The following is a 19,621-nucleotide window of genomic DNA, read 5'->3' as shown; positions in this document are numbered from 1 at the left end:
CTCAAATGCTGAATGGAAACCACACAAAGGAATTAAGTCATTGTGTTTACTTTCTTAAAGAATTAAACAAAAAGTAACTGAAGATAATCCAAAAAACACACAGGAGAGGTGTTGCTGCTGCAGGTGGGGAGGGAGTGAGAGCCATAGTTCCTGCTTAGATAGACCCTGGGTAACTGACCACAGGTGCAAGCCAACGAGGTGAAATCAGCCGAGTCACCAGAGGAAGCACCGAAATAAAACGGGAAACAGCACTTATGTAACAGTCTCTAATTGGAGGGGCAAATTTCAGCGGTTGGAATACAAGTGATGGAAAAAGCTGGCAGTCAGTGTTGAGCTCTGTGGTGATGATATACATTATTAGCACCATATCAGCCAGTAGAAATGTTTGTTTAAATTAAATAAATACAAAAATATATAGACAATTTCCAACAGGCAGCTCTAAAGCATTAAATTGTTAATAAAACCTATTGGAAAAATGTGTCATGTTAACCACTTTAAATAAAACCCAGAAAAATGACAGTGATGGTAAACTAAGTTTGAATAAATTACAAAATATAATGTTATAAAGTATTACACAGCAGACAGACCTCATAAGTGAGTTTATAACTAGCCTCAGTGATCTATACTGACTTTCTCATTCAGTACAGTTTATTTTATTTTATTTTGTTCATATGATTTTGAATGGAGTATCTTTTGATTTATGAGTTTACAGACATCAGTTTGAGCTGAAACACTGAAAGCCAGATTTGACTATTTCTGACGTTTTATAAACCAAACAAGAAAAACAACAATGAGCTCCAAATGTGTGTTTTTGTGAAAGGGTGGAGCGATTCATCTTACTGGAACACTTAACAGGATGTGCGTAGCGTAGCGTACTAGCGCTCTGCCACTCAGTGATTAGACACAGACGCACATATACACACACAAGTCCAACCACTGCTGTAAATCTCTCTAAACTACGCTATAAAAGCTCATTTTAAACACCATCTGCATTCCTCGTTCTTTACAAGTGCCAGACATTATTTGTGTGTGCTTGTGCGTTCTGTCATTACTTCTCTCCCCCTAAAAACCTCCTCTCATTCAAGCCACCAAGCTTCCTATTGTTAAGGGAAATCTTATTCCTAATTTAAAACATCTTCTTTGTTGCCCACTGAGCCATGCTGTGGTTTGCTGGTCTCTGCCTTTCTGTGCCTTGTGCTCATCTCAACTTTGTTTACGTGGACTTCTCTTTTTCTTCCCTCTCTTTCTCAGCGGTTCTCTTTCAGTTGTGGGTGTTTGTGGTCTGAGTGCGAGCTGAGTAAGGCTTTAGCTCTTTTTGGCTTTGGCGGAAAGCAAAGATGCTGTTGAAAAGAAAGGTGAGGACTATTAGAAAAAGAAGGCAGGGAAGATTCAAAACAAAAAAAGGGGGTAGCTTAAAGTGAAAGGAAAGAGTAGATAGAGAATTGAAAGAGGCAGAGGAGAGGCAGGCATTTGTGGCTAGAAATGGTTTGGAGCATATTACACTGAGGTGTGGTTTTGGCCTGGCTCCCATTAGCCTCTTGTGTTACGTCTATTACAAACATCTGCACACCCGCACTCCCATACGCACTCTCATATGATGCCTCAGTCAAAACAGGCCCACATCTTAACCACCAAAGAATTTCTCCGCCATAATTCGGGTCCTTCCCAAGAAAGATGGAAATCACTCATCTCTCCTTCTCTCTCCCTAAAAGATGCTATTAGAGGCACCAGTGGCCATGTAATCACTTTGGCTTCCCCACAGGAAGACGCACACACATACGCACACGCGCCCATACCTACCTTGGTAATTACAGCCAGCAACAAGATTAGCTCCTATTCGCTGTAATCCCACTGAATGGCAGATCTAGTCGCTTAATGTTGGGTCAAGCAGTGCTGCAAAATGTCACATCAGGAGTGGGAGTGTTTTTACGCTCTCCATTTCTTCAACCTATTTATTGATGCCTTTTTAATGCGTCTGATTTTGATTAACTCTGCACACACAATTGCACACTTGCATGGTATTCACTGCATGAGAGGAGCGTTCTGCTCCACATGCAAATTGATAGACTGTCTGGCACACTTTGTATGCACTCTCCCTTTCTCCCATACAAATACACCCACCCCCCATTCCTACACAAACACTCTTCTCCCCAGCCGATCTCTTCCTGTGTTTGTATGTGCTCCATTTCTCTTCTCTTCAAAGCCACATACACACTTCATAGATGATAGCATCTGTTCCCCCCTTGCTGCATCCAGCAGTTGTCCCAATCTTTGTTTAGTTTTTCACCTTCACATCCGATAAGGCCAGCAGTGTGTTAGCATCAATGTTATAAAAGCTTTGGATTTTCATTAGTTTTTATTTTTCATTTCATTTTCACCTGTTTGTTTCCAATTTTAGTTATAGTTAGGTTTTACTGCCCGTTCGTGTATTTTAGTTTTTATTATGCAGAATGCTTATTTTTGGTTTAGTTTTTATTAGTTTTAGTGTTTAGATTTTTCAGTAATACATGATTTTTGTTAGGACTGAGACCCAAAATTAGATGTCTGACTATAAGTGAAAACCTAAAATTACCGTTGTTTGAAGTCTTTTTCAAAGAGATTGACAATATTTGATTTTTGCCGATATCCAATGTGCCGATATTTACAGATTAATTTAAGTCAACAAGAATATCAACACTGATATTTATATATGTAGTAAGACCTCAGTTGACATACAGATGAGGGCTAAATTACTACCAAAGAGCTCTAGTTTAGTTTCATCTGACCAAAAGAGATGCTTTGTCTGTCTCCAGGTTGTCCATAGCAGACTTCAGTCTGGCTTGAAGGTGTCTCTTCAGTAGAAGTGGAGTTTTTCTTGGTCCGTAACCTCATAGTCCATTCCTGTGCATGGTTCTAGTGATGGTCTTCTTTGAGACTACAGTTCCTGACTTGGCTAAGTCCTCCACTTGGCAGTTTTTTACCAGAGTCTTTGAGATCTTTATCTTTCTACATCTGCCAGGCCTCTTCTGGACTGTGTCTTTCTTTGAATTTCTTGATGAAACTACTCACTCCAGTTCCTGAAATGCTGTGATAACTTTGTAGGTCCTTCTGCTTTGTGAGCATCAACAATTCTTTTCTCAAGTCTAAACTGATTTGTTTTTGATTCTTTCTCCAGTGACAGCTGAATCCCTTATTAAAGTTTTTATACTGCGTAAATTGGGAGATAACCCAGAGTTTCAGCTTGATTTAGCACATTTGAGCATTACAGAGTTAAAGCACATCATTGCACAACAGTGGTTTGTGCTATGGCTAAAAAAGGTCAGTTTTAAAGGGGGCTGATTATTTTGACCCTGATAGATTTTGTTTTTTTGTGAAATAATTTTGTTTCTGTGTGCAAAGTGAAATAATGAAGGTATCCAAAATAGAGCTAGGATGTTTGGAAAAGCTGTGTTTTAATTTCCTTTCTCTGTTTAACAGCATTTGAGACATACTTGGGAAAGACTGCAATTTTCATGGACAGGCTTATAATTTTGTCCTCATCTGTTGGACCGGCCTGAAATTCCACAAACTTGTTTGTACATATGGCCAAGGTTTACGGCCAAATTGGCGGTCTGTCCAGCCAGTATAATGGTTGTAAATGCCTGCAGAAATTTTCACATCTGCCCATACCGATATTGTGCAAATAATACTCATGCATCCCTTCTTCATCAATCAAATCTGGCCATTGAACACTCCCCAGTCTTAGGTTTATATTTTATTTAAGTTATTTTGGTAAGAAAATAAAATTTATAGGTCAGTTTTGTTCATATTAAACCTCATTTTTCTGTTAGTCTCAGTTAACTTAAATGATTTTATGTGTAAGTTTTCGTCTTTTTATTAGTTTGACTTAATGAGTTTTAGTTAATCATAATAACACTGGTTAGCATGGCTCATTGTGCTTCTTGAAGGGTTAGCTATTGTCCATAGATGCTGCTTCATGAGTTGTGTGCAGGGTTGCTGTTCTTACATGTTATGTTCTGCATGAATTCATAGCGGTATAAATATTGAATCCAGCCTTTATATGTGCCCACTTTATGTCTTTAACATAAATATCCTCTCAGCAGTCTTAAATGTAAATGTGTAATATTGTTTCGCTTGAGATATCCCATAAGGGATTTGTGTTGCGCCTCGATGTAAGAGGAGGTCTTTTCTCATTTGAATGGCGACACTAAAAAGGCATTCAATTGGAAAGCTCTATCTTCCAGTCTCATCTTATTGTATATGATAATGTTGTGGTGCAGTTTCTTCCCCCGTTTGCAAGACAGCTGATAAAATCAGTCATAGTAAAGCACCTCTTTAGATGCAGCGTCTTTCCCACTTGCAGGCCTATGTGTGTGCGTGTGTAATTGCATGCAGATGATTGAGTTAGTGTGATTTAGTGATGGTCGGAAGATGAAATGCTGCCGCGCCGTGTCTACTGACTCGCTACACACACTTAACTGACGACTGAAAGCTAAAGGCATTTAATTTAGGGGGAGGAGAGGTAGAGGTAGAGGGAGGGGGACAGGTGAATATGTGAGAGATGAATACGTGGAAAGAGGAGAAATGCATCGCAGAGGAAGGCTTAGGATGCAAGCATGGGTAGATATAGAGGGATAGAGAGATGACAAGGTCTTTATAATTTCAGGGCGTGAGGAATTAAAAGGCCCGAGCAGTGATGAATAGGTTTAATTTACCGTTAAAGCAGCTCTCTTTCTCTCAGGTTGTATACACTTTGTTGTATGAATGCATGTGTGCTGGGAGAATCACACCACATGTAGCTGCAGCCCTTTGTTCCTCTCTTCTTCTTGTTTTTCCTCCCTTTTCTTCCTCCTCAGACTGTTGCATCTGTGTTTATGTGTGTGTGCATGTGTGTGCGTGAGTATGTGACCTTTTGTAAGCTCTGCTGGTGAAAGGCCACAGGCTCACACATGAATAACCATAGTGCAGACATGTGGCTGAATAACCAAGCCCAGTCCATCAGAGCTGGCATAGCAAGTAACCTAATATGACAGGATGCTCTGGATTACACAGACACATTTTACACTGATGAATGCTTGAAAAACTTTAATAGAACCTGTCAGGTGCAAGCTTCAAAAAAGCGCTCCAGAGAGCCTGATTTGATATATATTTTCTGTCAACTGATGAAGAAAGTGCTCAGTTTTTTTTCCTCCAAATCTCAGCTCAGCTTATACTAGATGAACAATAGACAGTCATGGCAGAAAGAGCTTATCTGGCATAGAAACATCAGAAAGATAAAAATAGATGACTTTTTAAAGAAGTGTCTTTTAATGGAGCAGTGATAATGATAGATGAGTGCTTGAGAAAGCTTCATTTTTGTGATTCTGAGCACTTGAAGGTGTAAGTGCATGAGTGTCAGTAATATCTGGTGGTGTGTGTAAGATTTACAAGAGAGGTGTGTTTCATGCTTTTGTAGGAGAGCTAGCCAGGTATGACGTCTGGGGGGGATGCAGATTTCCTCCACGTATTCTCATCATTTATACCCTTATTGATACTCTTTGTTGAGTCCTTATCAATATCACTTATGATACTTTTCAGTTGGAAAGACAAAATTAGAATGTTACGTATCATGTTTGTTTGTCAAGTCCACTTATTAACTTTTTTCCACTGATTCACCACAGATTTCAAATCTGGATTTGTATTTTACCTAACTGGACATGCCACAAAGTTTGGGAGTGCATTTCAGTGCTGGTCTGATCTGAGTCCAGGCTGATTAATAAATTAGCTGCTTGAATATTAAAGACAAATTGAAATCGCTGACAAATATTTTTTTGTTAGAAGTCAATGTACCGCTTCCATCATGTGAAATCTGAAAGAATTTCAGATTTCACACCAATAAACCATTTCCAGGCCCTAGAAAAAGAGACTAAAGTTCATGGTTGCATCTGCTCTCCTTCCCAGACCTTATAATATTCCCCTCCAGACACACACTGTGTTTTGATAGCAGCCACAATGACATTCCTCTCAGCATGTGTATATGTGGGTGTATGTATATGTGTTTGAGTGCACGCCTCCTCCATCACTGTCACCATCACTCTTTGTCTGTCTCTGTGTTGTTGAAGGAACGGCTGTTTGCTCTCTGACTGTCTGACCCACATATGGTATAGTTTTACCCTGAGCTGTTCTATATGTCTGCAGTTCTTAGTGTAAGAGAGTGTGTGATGGTGGTGTTGGGGGATTTGTCCAATAGATGTATCAGGGCGATCATTCACTCATGTGTGATGCTCCATCTGCTCCCATCTTTTAACTCACACAAACAACAAAACATAAACACATATACAACATACTGGAGCTATGAGAGGAAAAAAATGAAATATTCTACCATTCCATTATTTTTTAATTTATCAGGGGAATACTCTTCTCTCACTTACAATGCATTGCAGCAATATAACAGAACACATTCAGTATGTACCACAACCCACAATCCTTTGCCTGCTGTATACGAGGGTGATCAGACAGTTCCAGTTCCTCCTGTTCTCCTGCAGAAGGATCTAAAAGCACACACAAACATGCTCAGAGAGAGGGGAAAGTACCTTTCCTCATGTTTCATGCTGTTTGGGAACAATTGATGAATTTGTTTTGCATCTTGCTGCGCTGAAGTTCTGCCAAGCTCACCATGTGATAGGAAGTGAGTGATTTCAGCGCCTTTATCTGGATACTCCTGCTGCTGATAGAAAACACAGCTTAAAGAGGGACACAGGGGATACGGAAGACGTTTACATGAAGCTATCATTAAGTTTTGTTGGGAAAAAATACATGGTATCATTGAGTGTTTTTTGAGTTTCTTTTTTTTTTTTTTTTTCTTTCTTTTGGTGGGGCCAAATATTGAATCCTGTTGTCCTGACTCTATTGGTTAGGGGTGTGGCAATATCACCTTTTCAGAACAAGTACAGGTACTTACAGTTGGGTGTTGTTAAAAAATATTATTACTTAATATCACAACTGTATATGTTTTGCAACATATACATATAAATGTTTTGCATCCTGTTGAAAGTTCAGCAGTGCTTTGTTTGCAGTCTGCTCTGCTCTAACAGTTTAAATAATTAGAGGCTAACATCATGTTGCGGAATGATATCAAGTACAGAATCAGAAAAGCTTTGTAAGTATAAGTACCTTGGCTTGGTATTGGTCCTCATACTCAATACTGGTATTGGGGCATCTCTGCTTGTGATGAAATTAGCGAAATGCTTGTCTTAATATCATTATTTCATCTAAAAATCTAAGGCACTTTAAACAGATTTCCCTGACGATTTGACTTATTTTGTCACCACTTAATACAGTGGCACTTATTACATGAATGATGGTAATAGGCCCATATCTCTGATTCTGTTTTTGATTTTCATGGATAGGATCTGGAGGTGAGGAGGGTTGGTTGAGTGTGTGATTGAGTTCAAGTATCTTGGAGTCTTGTTCACTAGAGAGGGTAGAATGGACCATGAGATTAACAAACCGATTGCTGCAGCATCGGCAGTACTGCAGACGTTGTATGGGGCCTTTGTGGTGATGAGGGAGCTGACCTGGAATTACTAGTTGATCTACCTTTCAACCCTCACCTGTGGTAGAATAAGATTCTGGATACAAGTGGTTGAAATGAGTTTTGTCCGGAGGGTGGCTGGGCTCAGCCTTAGAGATAGGGTGAGGAATTCGGGCATCTGGAGAGAACTAAGAGTAGAGGTGCTGCTCCTTCACATCGAAAGGAGACAGTGGCTCAGGCATCTGATCAGGATGCCTCCTGGATGCCTTCCTTTGGAGGTCTTCCGGGCACATCCAGCTGGAAGGAGACTTCAGAGAAGACTCAGAGTGTCCTGGAGGGACTGTGTATCCTGTCTGGTCTGGGGATAAGTCGGGATTCCCCCAGGAGGAGGTAGAAAGTGTCGCTGTCGCTGAGTTGACTTGCTTGGCTTGCTAGCACAGCAGCTCGGCCCTGGATAAGCAGAAGAATCTGGATAGATGGATGGGTATTTTAGTTGAGATTTATTTTCTCTTGCTTCAGCAAATAAAATAATAAAACCACTAGTTTTTGTTTATGTTATTCTCATCATAACGTGCAGTAAGCCTATCTTGCAATGACTCACAAATCCTATCTACTCTTACTTGAGCATATTCGCTTAAAGGCTGTGGATCAGCAGTTTTGTTGACCATGATGACGCCAGGCATTAATAAGATGAGAGTGCTTTTTCGTAAATGTGCACATTTGCAACTATAAAATCCTACACAAAGCATGCAGATATCGCTAAAACATACCAACCCTAAAGTCAGCCTAACCAATTGGTTATTGATATTATCCTACATTATACTTTGTAAAGGATTTCCCTGGTACTTCTCATCCACTTGGTCATCAGTCGTTCACGCTCTTCCTCACTCCCTCACACAGCCCAGGGACTCCAGCCCCCTGATACTTCTCTCTCTCTCTCCTCTCTCCCTACCCCTCTCACTACTTCTCTTCATATCCTTTTGTTGGTTAGATAAAGGTGGAGGGCCACATTGAATGCCCATCTTGAGTGGGGCCCCTGTAACACAAACTCAAATACACCCACATCCACAGGCACATAGATTCAGGACCCCTTCTTCACATCAAAGTCAGGAATGCGAGGCCTGTTACCATTTAGCATGGGTAGACCTAGTTATGTCAAGTTCAGCCTCCGTAAAGTTGTGTGTGCATGTGTTTTTGTGTGTTTCCTACATGCTATTAGTGAGCCTAGAATGCTTTATGTTCACACACATCCTGCAAACGGCTTTGAAATGTCAACCTCGTTACTCAGGCGTCGTGCCCGTGCTGGCATGTTATGGTTTTCTGTCAGACACTGGAACACCTGGACCATTTCACTGTTTTTTTCATCTCACAAGCAGCTAATTTATTTTTCTTAGTCTTTAAATTTCCTCCTTATCAACTCTTTTCATGATGTTACTTGTCTTTTAAATTTAAATTTCCTTCACAAAGGGATATTTCTTTAGCTTCTTAAAAAACACTTCCTCTTCTCTATCGTTCTTTAGGAGCTTCTCACCTTTTCCCTCCCTTGCTCCATCACTTCCCCGCTCTCTTTCTTTCAGTAACACACCCATGCAACAGAAGACATAGAATTGATGATCTCAGTCTCTCTCTGCCTCCAAGTCTCTCTCTTTTTCATGTACACAAGCTCCATCAGTTGTCACTGGCAGCCATGACAGGCATCACTCTCATGGACATGCCTCTGTCTTATCACCGGTCTCCTTCACGTTCAAACCAGAAGCCTCTCTATCACCAGCTAGCTATCCTGTGTGTCTATCAGAGCTAACCAGGCCTGCCTGGCACAGATAAAACCCTGCATTAGTGGAGTTTTTATGGGTAGATTTGCTGTTTGAGGGAGGTGTAAATGCACAAACATGAATGTTGTCTGAGGAGGAGGAGATAGGGTTGCTCATACTTTCTGATATTCAGGAATGATGTAGGGCTTTTGAATATCAAAAGGTGAACTAGGAAAGTCAGGCATGGTGATGAAATGTTTTGGCATGTTAAGGAATGTAAGATAGTTTTAGATATGGGCTACTCTAGAAGGAATGTGCATCAAGTTACTGTTTTAGTTGTTTTGAACATTGTAGGGCCACTTCTCTCCATGGAGCACAATGTTAGTGGAAAAAATCTAGTGACTGACTGATCATTCTCTATTTACAGTTTTGCTGATACTATAGGACCATTAGTTATACAGGAAGTTAAAGATATTGAAGGACATGAAAAATTTCCCTGTTGTAGTCAGGGACAGATGGCGTTCACTTCTTTTACCTCAAAAACAAAAATATATATTCCAAATAAATAAGATGCTTACATTTTCTTTAAACCTATCCAGCCTAATAGGTTCTTAGCAGGTTGCGTCACCTCACAGTGGAGAAATCCAGACAGGGGACAGGAAGGTGGTTTCTGTATAGAGAAGCTCTGTCAAAATGCCAAATTTTGTGCTGTTAACCAACCATTCAACTTGTAACAAACTCCTTGACTGTTTTCCCATATCAGCAGGATCATGTGACTGTAAACAACGTATAGTTACACCTGTGAATGGACTTAATTTTACATCCCAAGCTCTGTGGCATCTGTATAAATGTGTGCTGTGCCACAGCATGCCCCCTGGGTTTTTAAAAATCCTTTTGGCTATGAAATTATCTTTGTTAAGTAACATTGTTGAGTCAAATAGATGATTTTATAATCCTTCCCTGAAGAAAAATATACCAGCTGCCACTGGTTATAGTTCTAAAAAGTAAAGTTTGAAGTTTAACATGAGACCCACTAAAATGCAAAGATTGTTTTTTCCTTTTGCAGTTTATTCATCTGCTTTTCTTTGCCTGTGGCTTCACTCCTCATTATTCCATGCTCTTAAACTGTCTGCTTCATCTCTCCTCCCTCCTCTTAACTCCATGTCTTTACTTAAGACAGTGCCTCTAATGTGTTTAAGGTCTGTTAATGCTACATTATACATGTTGACAAGAGCAAAGAGATGGGCTTTTCCTGAAAACACAAGCACCACATCACTCTATGAATCCATCCATCAAGCACTTAGTGGAAAGCTCTGCAATTCAGAGGAGACAAAGAGAGAGCAGCATCGTCTCCCATCATCACTGACTGCTGCATTGATTTCTGGCCCGAGTTAACACATGCATACTCAAATTTACATGAGCACGCATGTAAACAAACCTGTGAATTTATACATGTGTTGAAAACAGATTCATACGTGCCAATAACACACCAGGTGCTCGTAAATAAACATGAAAACTGTCAGACACTCTTGAACCCTGTAAGCCCTCTGAAATGTACAGTCAACCTGATTATTAGATTCTAGTGCATGTTTCCTAGACACACCAGCTCAAGCTGATCCAATTAGACAAATGTCCGTCCGTCCATCTTCCATCTGTTTAGCTTATACATCCCATAATCCTTTGTTCCCTCCTTGGTCTCCATATTCTTTAACCTGTCTTGGCTGCAGTGCCTGTGGAAGAAATTGATTTGAGACAATTTATTGCCTGTTGTTTTCACACGTCTCCTACTCCCACTCCCACATTTTTAAGAGTTATTTGAAAGGTATAAGAAAAAGAAAAAATAAGAGAAATACGGAGAATGAAACAAAAAGGAATTCAGGCAGAATTTAAAAGTGTAATTAAGCAATATAACAAATGTGAAGAGTTTGAGTTTGGTTCTAAAGTGGTTTTGAAATCTGAATGGACAAATGGAGAGAAACTATGACAGGTGTTTGTAGGTTTGGGAGTTTGGAGCCTAGAAGATGCACAGAGAGGAAAGCAGATGGATTTAGACAGAAGATAGGAAGACTGACAGAGAGACAGATTTCACTCTCTATATTATTGTGTATTTGTGCAAAAAAACACAGGCTAGACTTGGGCTAGTCATTAGCCAGTGAACTGGACTTCGGTGTCTGGTCCAGAGATAGATGTGGCTGCCAACTAAGATGCCTCTTCTCTTTTTTTTTTCCTGAGAAAGAGGGAGAAAATGACACTTGGGGCCCACCATACAGAAACTATCCTTTCTCCTCTGTGTTTGTCAGCCAGTATTTTTCCTCATTCTGGTTGTCTGTACTTAAAAACTGTGTTGTCATGTGTGCTGGTATGTTTGTGAGTGTGTGTAAAGGCTCATTTAGATGTGAGCCATCCGTGAATGAGATGTATCCTTTGTTTTCAGGACCATTATCTAGATAATAACATCCATATTTCCTTGCATCTCCTGTGCTTTATCCCAGCATTATGAGCTCTTCCCCCCCCTGCTCTGTGGCCCCTCTCTCTCTCTCTCTCTCTCTCTCTCTCTCTCTCTCTCTCTCAGAAATAGACAATGGGATTGTCACCCCTGCTTTTTTGTGTAATTATAAATGAATTACTTCATCATAAAATGTGTACCCTCTGTTCACACCTTTTAAAGCACATATTAGTGCCTGCATATCTGTGATCATATACGTGTGTCTGTTTTCAACTTATCATTTTCATCTATTCAGGTGTGAACCTATTTGTCCCCATGTATCTATTGTGCACGTATGAGTTCGGTATCATTTCCCAGCTCGTCATTGCCTGCCGTCCCTTCCTTGTCACTGTGTGCTGATAGCAGAGCGAGTCGACAAAGCTCAGTAATGGAGAGCTGATACTTGCCCCCCCCCCCGTCGCTCTGTCTGTGCTTTTCATTTGTCGCTGAGAAGACTTTGGCTCACAGCCATCCAAAACCAGCCAATCTGCTATCTTCTATCTGAACCATTACTTTCCATATCATGGCAAATTATTCGCCAAAAGCACACAAAGAAGAATCTGAGTGGGCTTATGAGTGCGTCTGTGCATCTGCTGGCTTGTGCTGAGAGATAAATAGTTGTATTTGTCTGCAGGTGTACTAAATGTTGAAGTTTTCATTGTAATCCAGAGATGCTGTCTCAGTCTTATTCTCTTTGGGCTTTATAAGGAACCACAATGTGTTCATACGTACCACTTTTGTGATCGTTTAAACATTTTAGTGTTTTCATTAGTTTCTATCAGGTGCTGAATTGAGCCTCTTTTAATCCAGTGTAATAATGTCATTATCCTGTCAATAATACTTCCTTCCATGTATCTACCCCTGTTATCACGTCCTTCCTTACAATAATTATACTACATTCAATTGTTTTATTAACAACACATTTCAAAGTAGTCCTTCATGTGTCACTCTCATTTTTGAAAAGTTTGCTCCTTTTACTGCCACTACAATAATGACCACCTGTAACGGCTGAAGTGAATGCAATCTATTTCCCCAGCAGGACACACTTGACAGAGAATACAAGGTGAATATTCGTTCAGGGGAAATTTGCTATGTGGAAAATGCCTGTGTTTATTTTAAGAGTGTATAGGAGATAATGGAGAGTGTCCAGTAGAACAAGGATATGAATGCCTTGTGCTTTATCTTAAATAAATACATTTAGATGTTATCATAACTTTATCTAGCTCTGAACCGTAGTGTTTTTAGTTGGCAACAAGTTAACTGTTGAATGGTCGTCAGAGGAACTCTGTGACTGTTGAGTGGTCTTCAGAGTGACTCTGTGACTGTCAGGTAGTCGTCAGAGTGATTCTGTGACTGTTGGTGGTCGAGAGAGTGACTGTGACTGTTGGTGGTTGTCAGACTGACTCTATGACTGTAGAGTGGTTGTCAAAGTGACTGTGACTGTTAGTGGTCGTCAGAGTGACTCTCTGTTAAATAGTCGTCAGAGTGACTCTGTAACTGTTTAGTGGTCATCAGAGTGACTCTGACTATCGAGTGCTCGTCAGAGTTACTCTCTGTTAAATGGTCGTCAGAGTGACTCTGTGACTGGTCAGTGGTCATCAGATCAACTCCAGGATCTTGTAAAATTTGCTGATGAATCAATAAATCTTTGTATAAAACTAATTCATAACCAACGTTATCTCAGTACACTTTACAAACACTGCAGGTCTAGACTGTACTCTCTTATGTGGCCTATTATAATAAAGACCATGAGCTCAGCAGTAGCAGAATTAAGCCCAGTCACAGTGGCGAGAAAAACCTTCCCTTTAACAGGCAAGAATCTCAAGTAGAACCAGACTCATGTTGATGGCCATCTGCGTAAGATGTGCTGTGGTTGAAAAGGGCTGGAAGGATGGGTGGTGGGGTGGAAGAAACGAAGGAAGAGGAATAATAAAATAATATATTTTTTTACAAAGCAGAAAATGTAACCTGCTGGACACCTGTTACCTCTCATTTAAACTATTTTACCTTAAAGCATTTGGTGATATGGGCTCAAAGGGACTATGTTGCCTGAAATGTCCTTTTGTAACTTGTTGCCTGTAATTCTGGGGAATCATAGTTGTATTAATGAGTTTTTTTTATAAAAATCTTTGGCATTCATGTCTTTTGCTGACTTTTTCTTTTGTTTCTCTCTAGATCTTGGTGAACTCAGTGAGCCCCAACCGTCCAGCGGTGCTCTATGAGAAGGTGACTGTGAGTGAGGGAGGAAGCCCTTTACTTAGAGACATGCTGTTCAGCCCGGACCAGCAGCACATCTACACACTGACTGACAAACAGGTGAGTTCAGTGTTGATGACTAACACAAAAAATCTGCACAAATAAGCAAACACATTTCATATACAACACATCCTGAGCAGCTGTCATGCAAGAATCACACATCAATGACACGATTCTCAAGGACTTAAATTAATGAAATTCCTTCATGTGGTGAAAGAAAAACACACAGTGTGTGTGCTCTAATGATGGGTGTGTGTAGCCATCATTAGCCTCCTCATACAGCATGTGGTACAGGGCTAACAATGCCTTGTTAACACAAATGGCTTCAGTTACATATTTTTTTCACACATAAGCACACAAACTCACAGAGAAATAATTATGTAGTATTGCATGTTGCAGCAGTCATTTCTGCCGCAGCGGTCTAGTACCAACTGTCCAGAGCAGATCTCACCCCATTAGCTGTTAGCTGCTGTATATCTTTATCCCCCTACTCGACTATACAATCACAGCACAACTCATCCCCCACTGCATGTAATTACACAGCAGCACACACACTAGAAACACACATTACCACCACGTCAGTTTGCTAATAATCAAGACATTACCCACACCCAGACATATAGAGAGTGTTATAGGTCACATGTGGTGCATGTGTGTGTGTGCCTGCGGTCATTACCAGCCCCACCGCTGGTAAAGGCTGTGTCTACTTTGATGGTGAGTTGGGGGGAGAGGAAAAAGGAGGAGGCGGAGGAGAGCATGTCGCATCTCCGTCGCTCCCCAGGCCCAGCTGCTCCGCGAGTTTGTCTGTCTCATTAGTGCAGTGAGTGAAGGAAGCAGAGGTGGAGGGAGGGGGGAGACAGGAAAGCCGAGTTGTACATGATGTGAATATGTCAGTATTTAATAGATCTAAAACGGGCTTTGGGAAAAGATGGTCTGATTAAAAAGGGTGAGAAACAGACTGTGTCTGGGGTCTGTTTTGTGAAAGTCTTTTGAGGTTAGGAGGAGAGTTGGTTCTGTAGCATGCCCTACTAAAGCCTTGTTCTTTTCTTCTTTTTTTAAGCCAGTTGATGACTGGGGCTTCGGTTATCAAGCTCATAATCTGCCATTATCTCTTTGTATTCATTATAAACTTCTATTGCAGATACAATTGGTTTTGATTTAAAATTATGAGTAAAGATTGTGAAGTGATAGCCACAGCCCATCAATAAATCCTCACTGTTTGATGTGATAAAACAAGCAGATTCACAGGAAGTTTGACAAAATAGCATGATCTACAGTCAGAAAACTAGAGGCCATGAAATGTTTTGTAACTTCTAACCAGTTTAGCAATTTTGCAAATTTGCTGTATAGTCAGAGGTGCAGACGAGGATCACGGCCAGAGGTGAAGGAAAAAATGCACCAAAATGCAAATCAATACAATCTCAAATAAAATACTAGTGATGCGATATTTTGTCCCGTCTCGAAGGAGCATGATTTTTTTTCATTTACGTCTGACTCACTGAGATTGTTGTTTACCTCCATTTCCAGGTCAGTGTCGTCCTTTTGAATTTGGCATTTCCAATCATGCTGAATGGGCGCATGTCACTGTGGATAAATCATCATCTGGCTTCAGAAATGTGGCAGAGTAAGGGGGCCAACTGGAAGAAGCATTAGTTGCTAACACTTGCATTTAGTACGCGTGTCTTCTTGAATTAGCTGTAGGGTTTGATGAGCCTCTGGCATATTTGATGATACAGATGTGACGGCTAATTTGATGTAAGGATTACAGACAGCTGGACTCAGGATGGAGATGGTGTTGTAGAGCCCTTGTTAGTCTGGGCATTTATGATTTAAGGTTTTTGTTTAACAGCTGTATTTTGGAACTATAGTAAAGGTGTAATACTAACACGCAGACATGGTTAGTGTGTGCTTCTTTGTGACGTGGTGGCCTGCCCCACTTTATCTTGGCAGTTGGAGCAGTGAAGGGCACTCGGGACTCACATACATGCACGTTTGTACTTAAAGACACTAGAAAAAGACAAGAACATGCGCTCAAGCTTTCATGAACACGCACACCCTTTAGGCTCAAGGGCGTCCTGTCTCCATCAGACTCCCATCATGCCCTTTTTCTTCAGAACCCCCCCTCCCATGCTCACACACACCTTCATCTCACTGTGTTTGATCCCCATTAATGGTTAGCAGGCTCGGGTTAGGCAGAAAAGGGCGGGTGGAGCCAGAGAGAGGGGTTTGCGGTTGCCAGACCTCCTAGCTAAACCCCCTTTCCAGCACTAATGACTAGAGGGGGCAATTCCCTTCTTTCACCCTCCATCGTTCCCTCATCTTTATCCTCTGCCCTCCATCTATCCCAGCATGCCCCCCTCAGAAGTGCTTTTATAAATCCATGCCTCGACTGCTACACACACCCGCTCCCATGTTTCCATCTAAGCCCAAATTGAGTCCTCCCCTCTCTTCTGCCTGCTACTGATCCCACTCCCATGTTTTTAATGATCTTTCTCTGTCGCTGCTCTGGCCCTCTTTTCTCCCCCTCTCTCTCCTCACAAACACGACTAGGAGGCAAAGGTGGAGAATTGTGTAATTGAGAGAAGGATGGATGAATAGAAGCAGGAAATATTTAGGTGGACTGGTTTTCAGCTGGAGAAGAGGGACTGTGTAAGGAATGCCAGGATGCTTTTCTTATTTTCTCATGAAATAGATACACACAGCCCCGCACTCATCTTGCAAGTTGACATCTTTGTATGTGCACAGCCGGTTGCCTGCGGGGGTTCCTCAGACAAGCCAAGCACATTAAGGTGTCACTGGACATATCCACTGATGCGTAGCCCACGACAAGTCCTCCCTTCTCTCCCTCTATTACACGGACACAAACCTACACATTCATGAATACACACAAATGAAGCCCATGCGGTGAGTCAGAGTTAGGGGCGAGGCGCAGTGATTTATGACTTGTTCTGTTCCAGCTATATTCATCACTGTCATTATTATCAATGGAGGATATGACAGCAGGAGACAACGGCCTGCTGTGTGTATGTGTTTAAGTGTTTGTGCATGTTTGTGTATGAGTTTCCAAGATATTTAAATCAGTTTTTTGTTTTCAATCCTGGTTGATCTTGTGCAATTTTTTGTGCTATTGTTTTGTATTACATTCGCATATTAAACCTTGTGTACACTAACAAGGAAAGGTTGCACCAGCTGGTGTTTCAGCATATTGATGTTATCAACTACAAACTATTTAAACTGTTCACACAAACTCTCTTTCTTCTTTGAATCCAGGGGTGTAACAGTCTATCGATGCGGGTCCATACGTTGCTTGGTTATTTAATTATCCCGTTAGAGACATATTTCAGACAGAGACTACATCAGGGTGGGCCGCTCACCTTTTTTTGTGGAGTATGTTATAATTAAAAAACAAAAAAAGATTAAAGTACAATCACCAAAGAGATAGAAACAAATCTCCTCTCTATCTTATCTAATTCAAGGTATCTACCCATGGCTGTACTTAGAGTTGTTCCAGTTTGGATACCAGTATCAGGAATACGTCTCACGCGGCTTACAGTGCAGCTATTGGTATCGGCGAGTACATGTTGTTACGAGCCACATGCTCACACCATCAGCCCCCTCCTCCTTTCATAATTAGTGGACAGTCCGCTCCTGCGAGCAGAGATGCACAGAGAATGACGTCACGTGTGTCAGAGGGAGAGTGCCAGTCTGTATTGGAGGGCGTGGAAACCGGTAGCGATTAGCATCATCTAGTTCGCATGCTTGCCATTAGCTTGAATGCTAATGGCCATATTGTTCCCCTGTGAGGGGCTGTGAACCAATGGCAGGCTGTTCCATCATGCTTTGTCAAATTGTGCATGCTTCAACATGCAGATCATTATAGAGGTGGCATGAACAGCAAACAATGGAGAGAAAGATAGATGGAGAGACTGTGATGTTGGCCCTCTGCATCATTGTTGTTTTAATGTTATTTTAATAACACATATTTAATAAAATAGAAGTAAAACTCCAATAATTAGCATGAAAAACAACTTGTCACGGAGAGGCTGGACACGGAGATACTCTTTGTTGAGCCATGTTCTGAGTCCACTTTAGAGCTAAAGTTATGTGCTAGTTTTCCACAGCACAGTCGGTTCAAAAGTTTACACCAGTATCGGACTGGTACTTGGTATAAGCTCATACCCAACGCTCTGGTATTGGTATTGGAATCAGTACCAGGAAGGAAGATATGGTATTGGAATCAGTATTAATTTTGTTGACTTAAACTATGACTAAAAATGTTCGTCAACAGCCTTTTTTTCCATGACAAAAACTAGACTAAGACTAGCCAAAGATAGATCTGTGATGACTGAAACTGACAAAAAGTACATTTAGTTTTCACTAAGGTGATGAAAACTAAATTACATTGTAGTCTAGTTCTTGTCGGACATTAAACCATGATATTTCTCCACCGTGGGTAAATTTGTCAAAAGCAGTGCATCTGTATCTCTTTTGCCTCTTAGCTGTAGAAAGCAGGGACCCCGGGTTTTGCATGATGCATAGAACACACTACCACGACTAGGTGCCAGATTTAGGCAAGAGAATTTATGCTTGGACCAAAAGTAAAGACAAAAATGTGAGGACTTTTTATGGACTAAAACTAGACCAAAATATTTTGGAGTTTTCGTAGACTAAAAATAGACCAAAACTAAAAAAGGTAGAAATAACTGAAATGACACTAAAACTAAAAGACATTTAATCAAAAGACTACAACTAATGCTAAAATTTAAAAAAGCCGTCAAATTAACACTGATTGGAACATACCTAGTTTTAGTAGTGTGAGTGATGTCTGAGACAGGCTCTGCAGCTAAACAGCGAGGGAAAAGTCTACTGTGGCATACCTGATTTGATGCACTGTTTGAAATCTGACATCTCATGTTGAATTTATAATAAAAATACAAGCTGCCCAACCTTGAAGTGATCCAAGCAAGACAGCTACTCTATTTCTACACAATACCTCCCATTATGAGGCCACTGTGATTCCAATAGAACAAAACTTTCCATTTATTAAAATCAGGATTACATCTAAACAGAAGCAGTGTAAATTCTTCACTATAGCACCATGTAAAACAGATTCAGTCTGATTAAAATCCTATAAAGACTCACAAACTACACTTGGTATGTATGCCACATTAATATGGAAAGTATGCAGGGCTGAAAGAGAGCAGAAATAACTATTCAAGTCCACAATTGTGTTAATGTGTTCAAAGAAATATAAAAAAATGGAAAAAAAGAGGACAAAAGCATTGAGCATGATTATGAAACAGTGTGGAAAAGCAGAAAAAGTACATGTTGGCGATTTAGATTGATCAGAATACAGAAGATGAAGGAGAAAAACATTTGATACTTTAAACAACTGCTATTTAAATGCATAATATCTACCAAGATCAAGTGCAGGCTCCTGAGTAGAATCAAATTGAAATTGAAACGTGGAAAATATGTGATAAATAATAAAGAAAATATTGTGTTCTTATCCAAAGAATTGATATTGTATTGTATTGTATTGTGATCAAACTGGTGATTTAGAACTGTCATCTTGGCATAAATGAGGAATTGTCCCCCTCTGTTTAGCAACTTTGTGATGTTTTCCTATAAGCCAAG

General features: G+C 40.5%; 1 protein-coding gene across 4 annotated transcripts in view; it reads left to right on the top strand.

Moving 5' to 3' along the window:
* The window catches only part of LOC121503357 (plexin-A1-like), a 262,690-nt gene that overhangs the window by 100,342 nt on the left and 142,727 nt on the right, over positions 1-19,621 (top strand). For all 4 annotated transcript variants that reach the window (XM_041777706.1, XM_041777716.1, XM_041777725.1 and 1 more), the window contains exon 4: positions 13,904-14,044. In XM_041777706.1, coding sequence (XP_041633640.1) covers positions 13,904-14,044 — 141 coding nt within the window. The remainder of the gene's footprint in view (positions 1-13,903; positions 14,045-19,621) is intronic.

Source organism: Cheilinus undulatus, linkage group 3 (assembly GCF_018320785.1).
Source record: "Cheilinus undulatus linkage group 3, ASM1832078v1, whole genome shotgun sequence".
NCBI lineage: Eukaryota > Metazoa > Chordata > Actinopteri > Labriformes > Labridae > Cheilinus > Cheilinus undulatus.
This window is presented reverse-complemented; position numbering and strand designations above follow the sequence as displayed.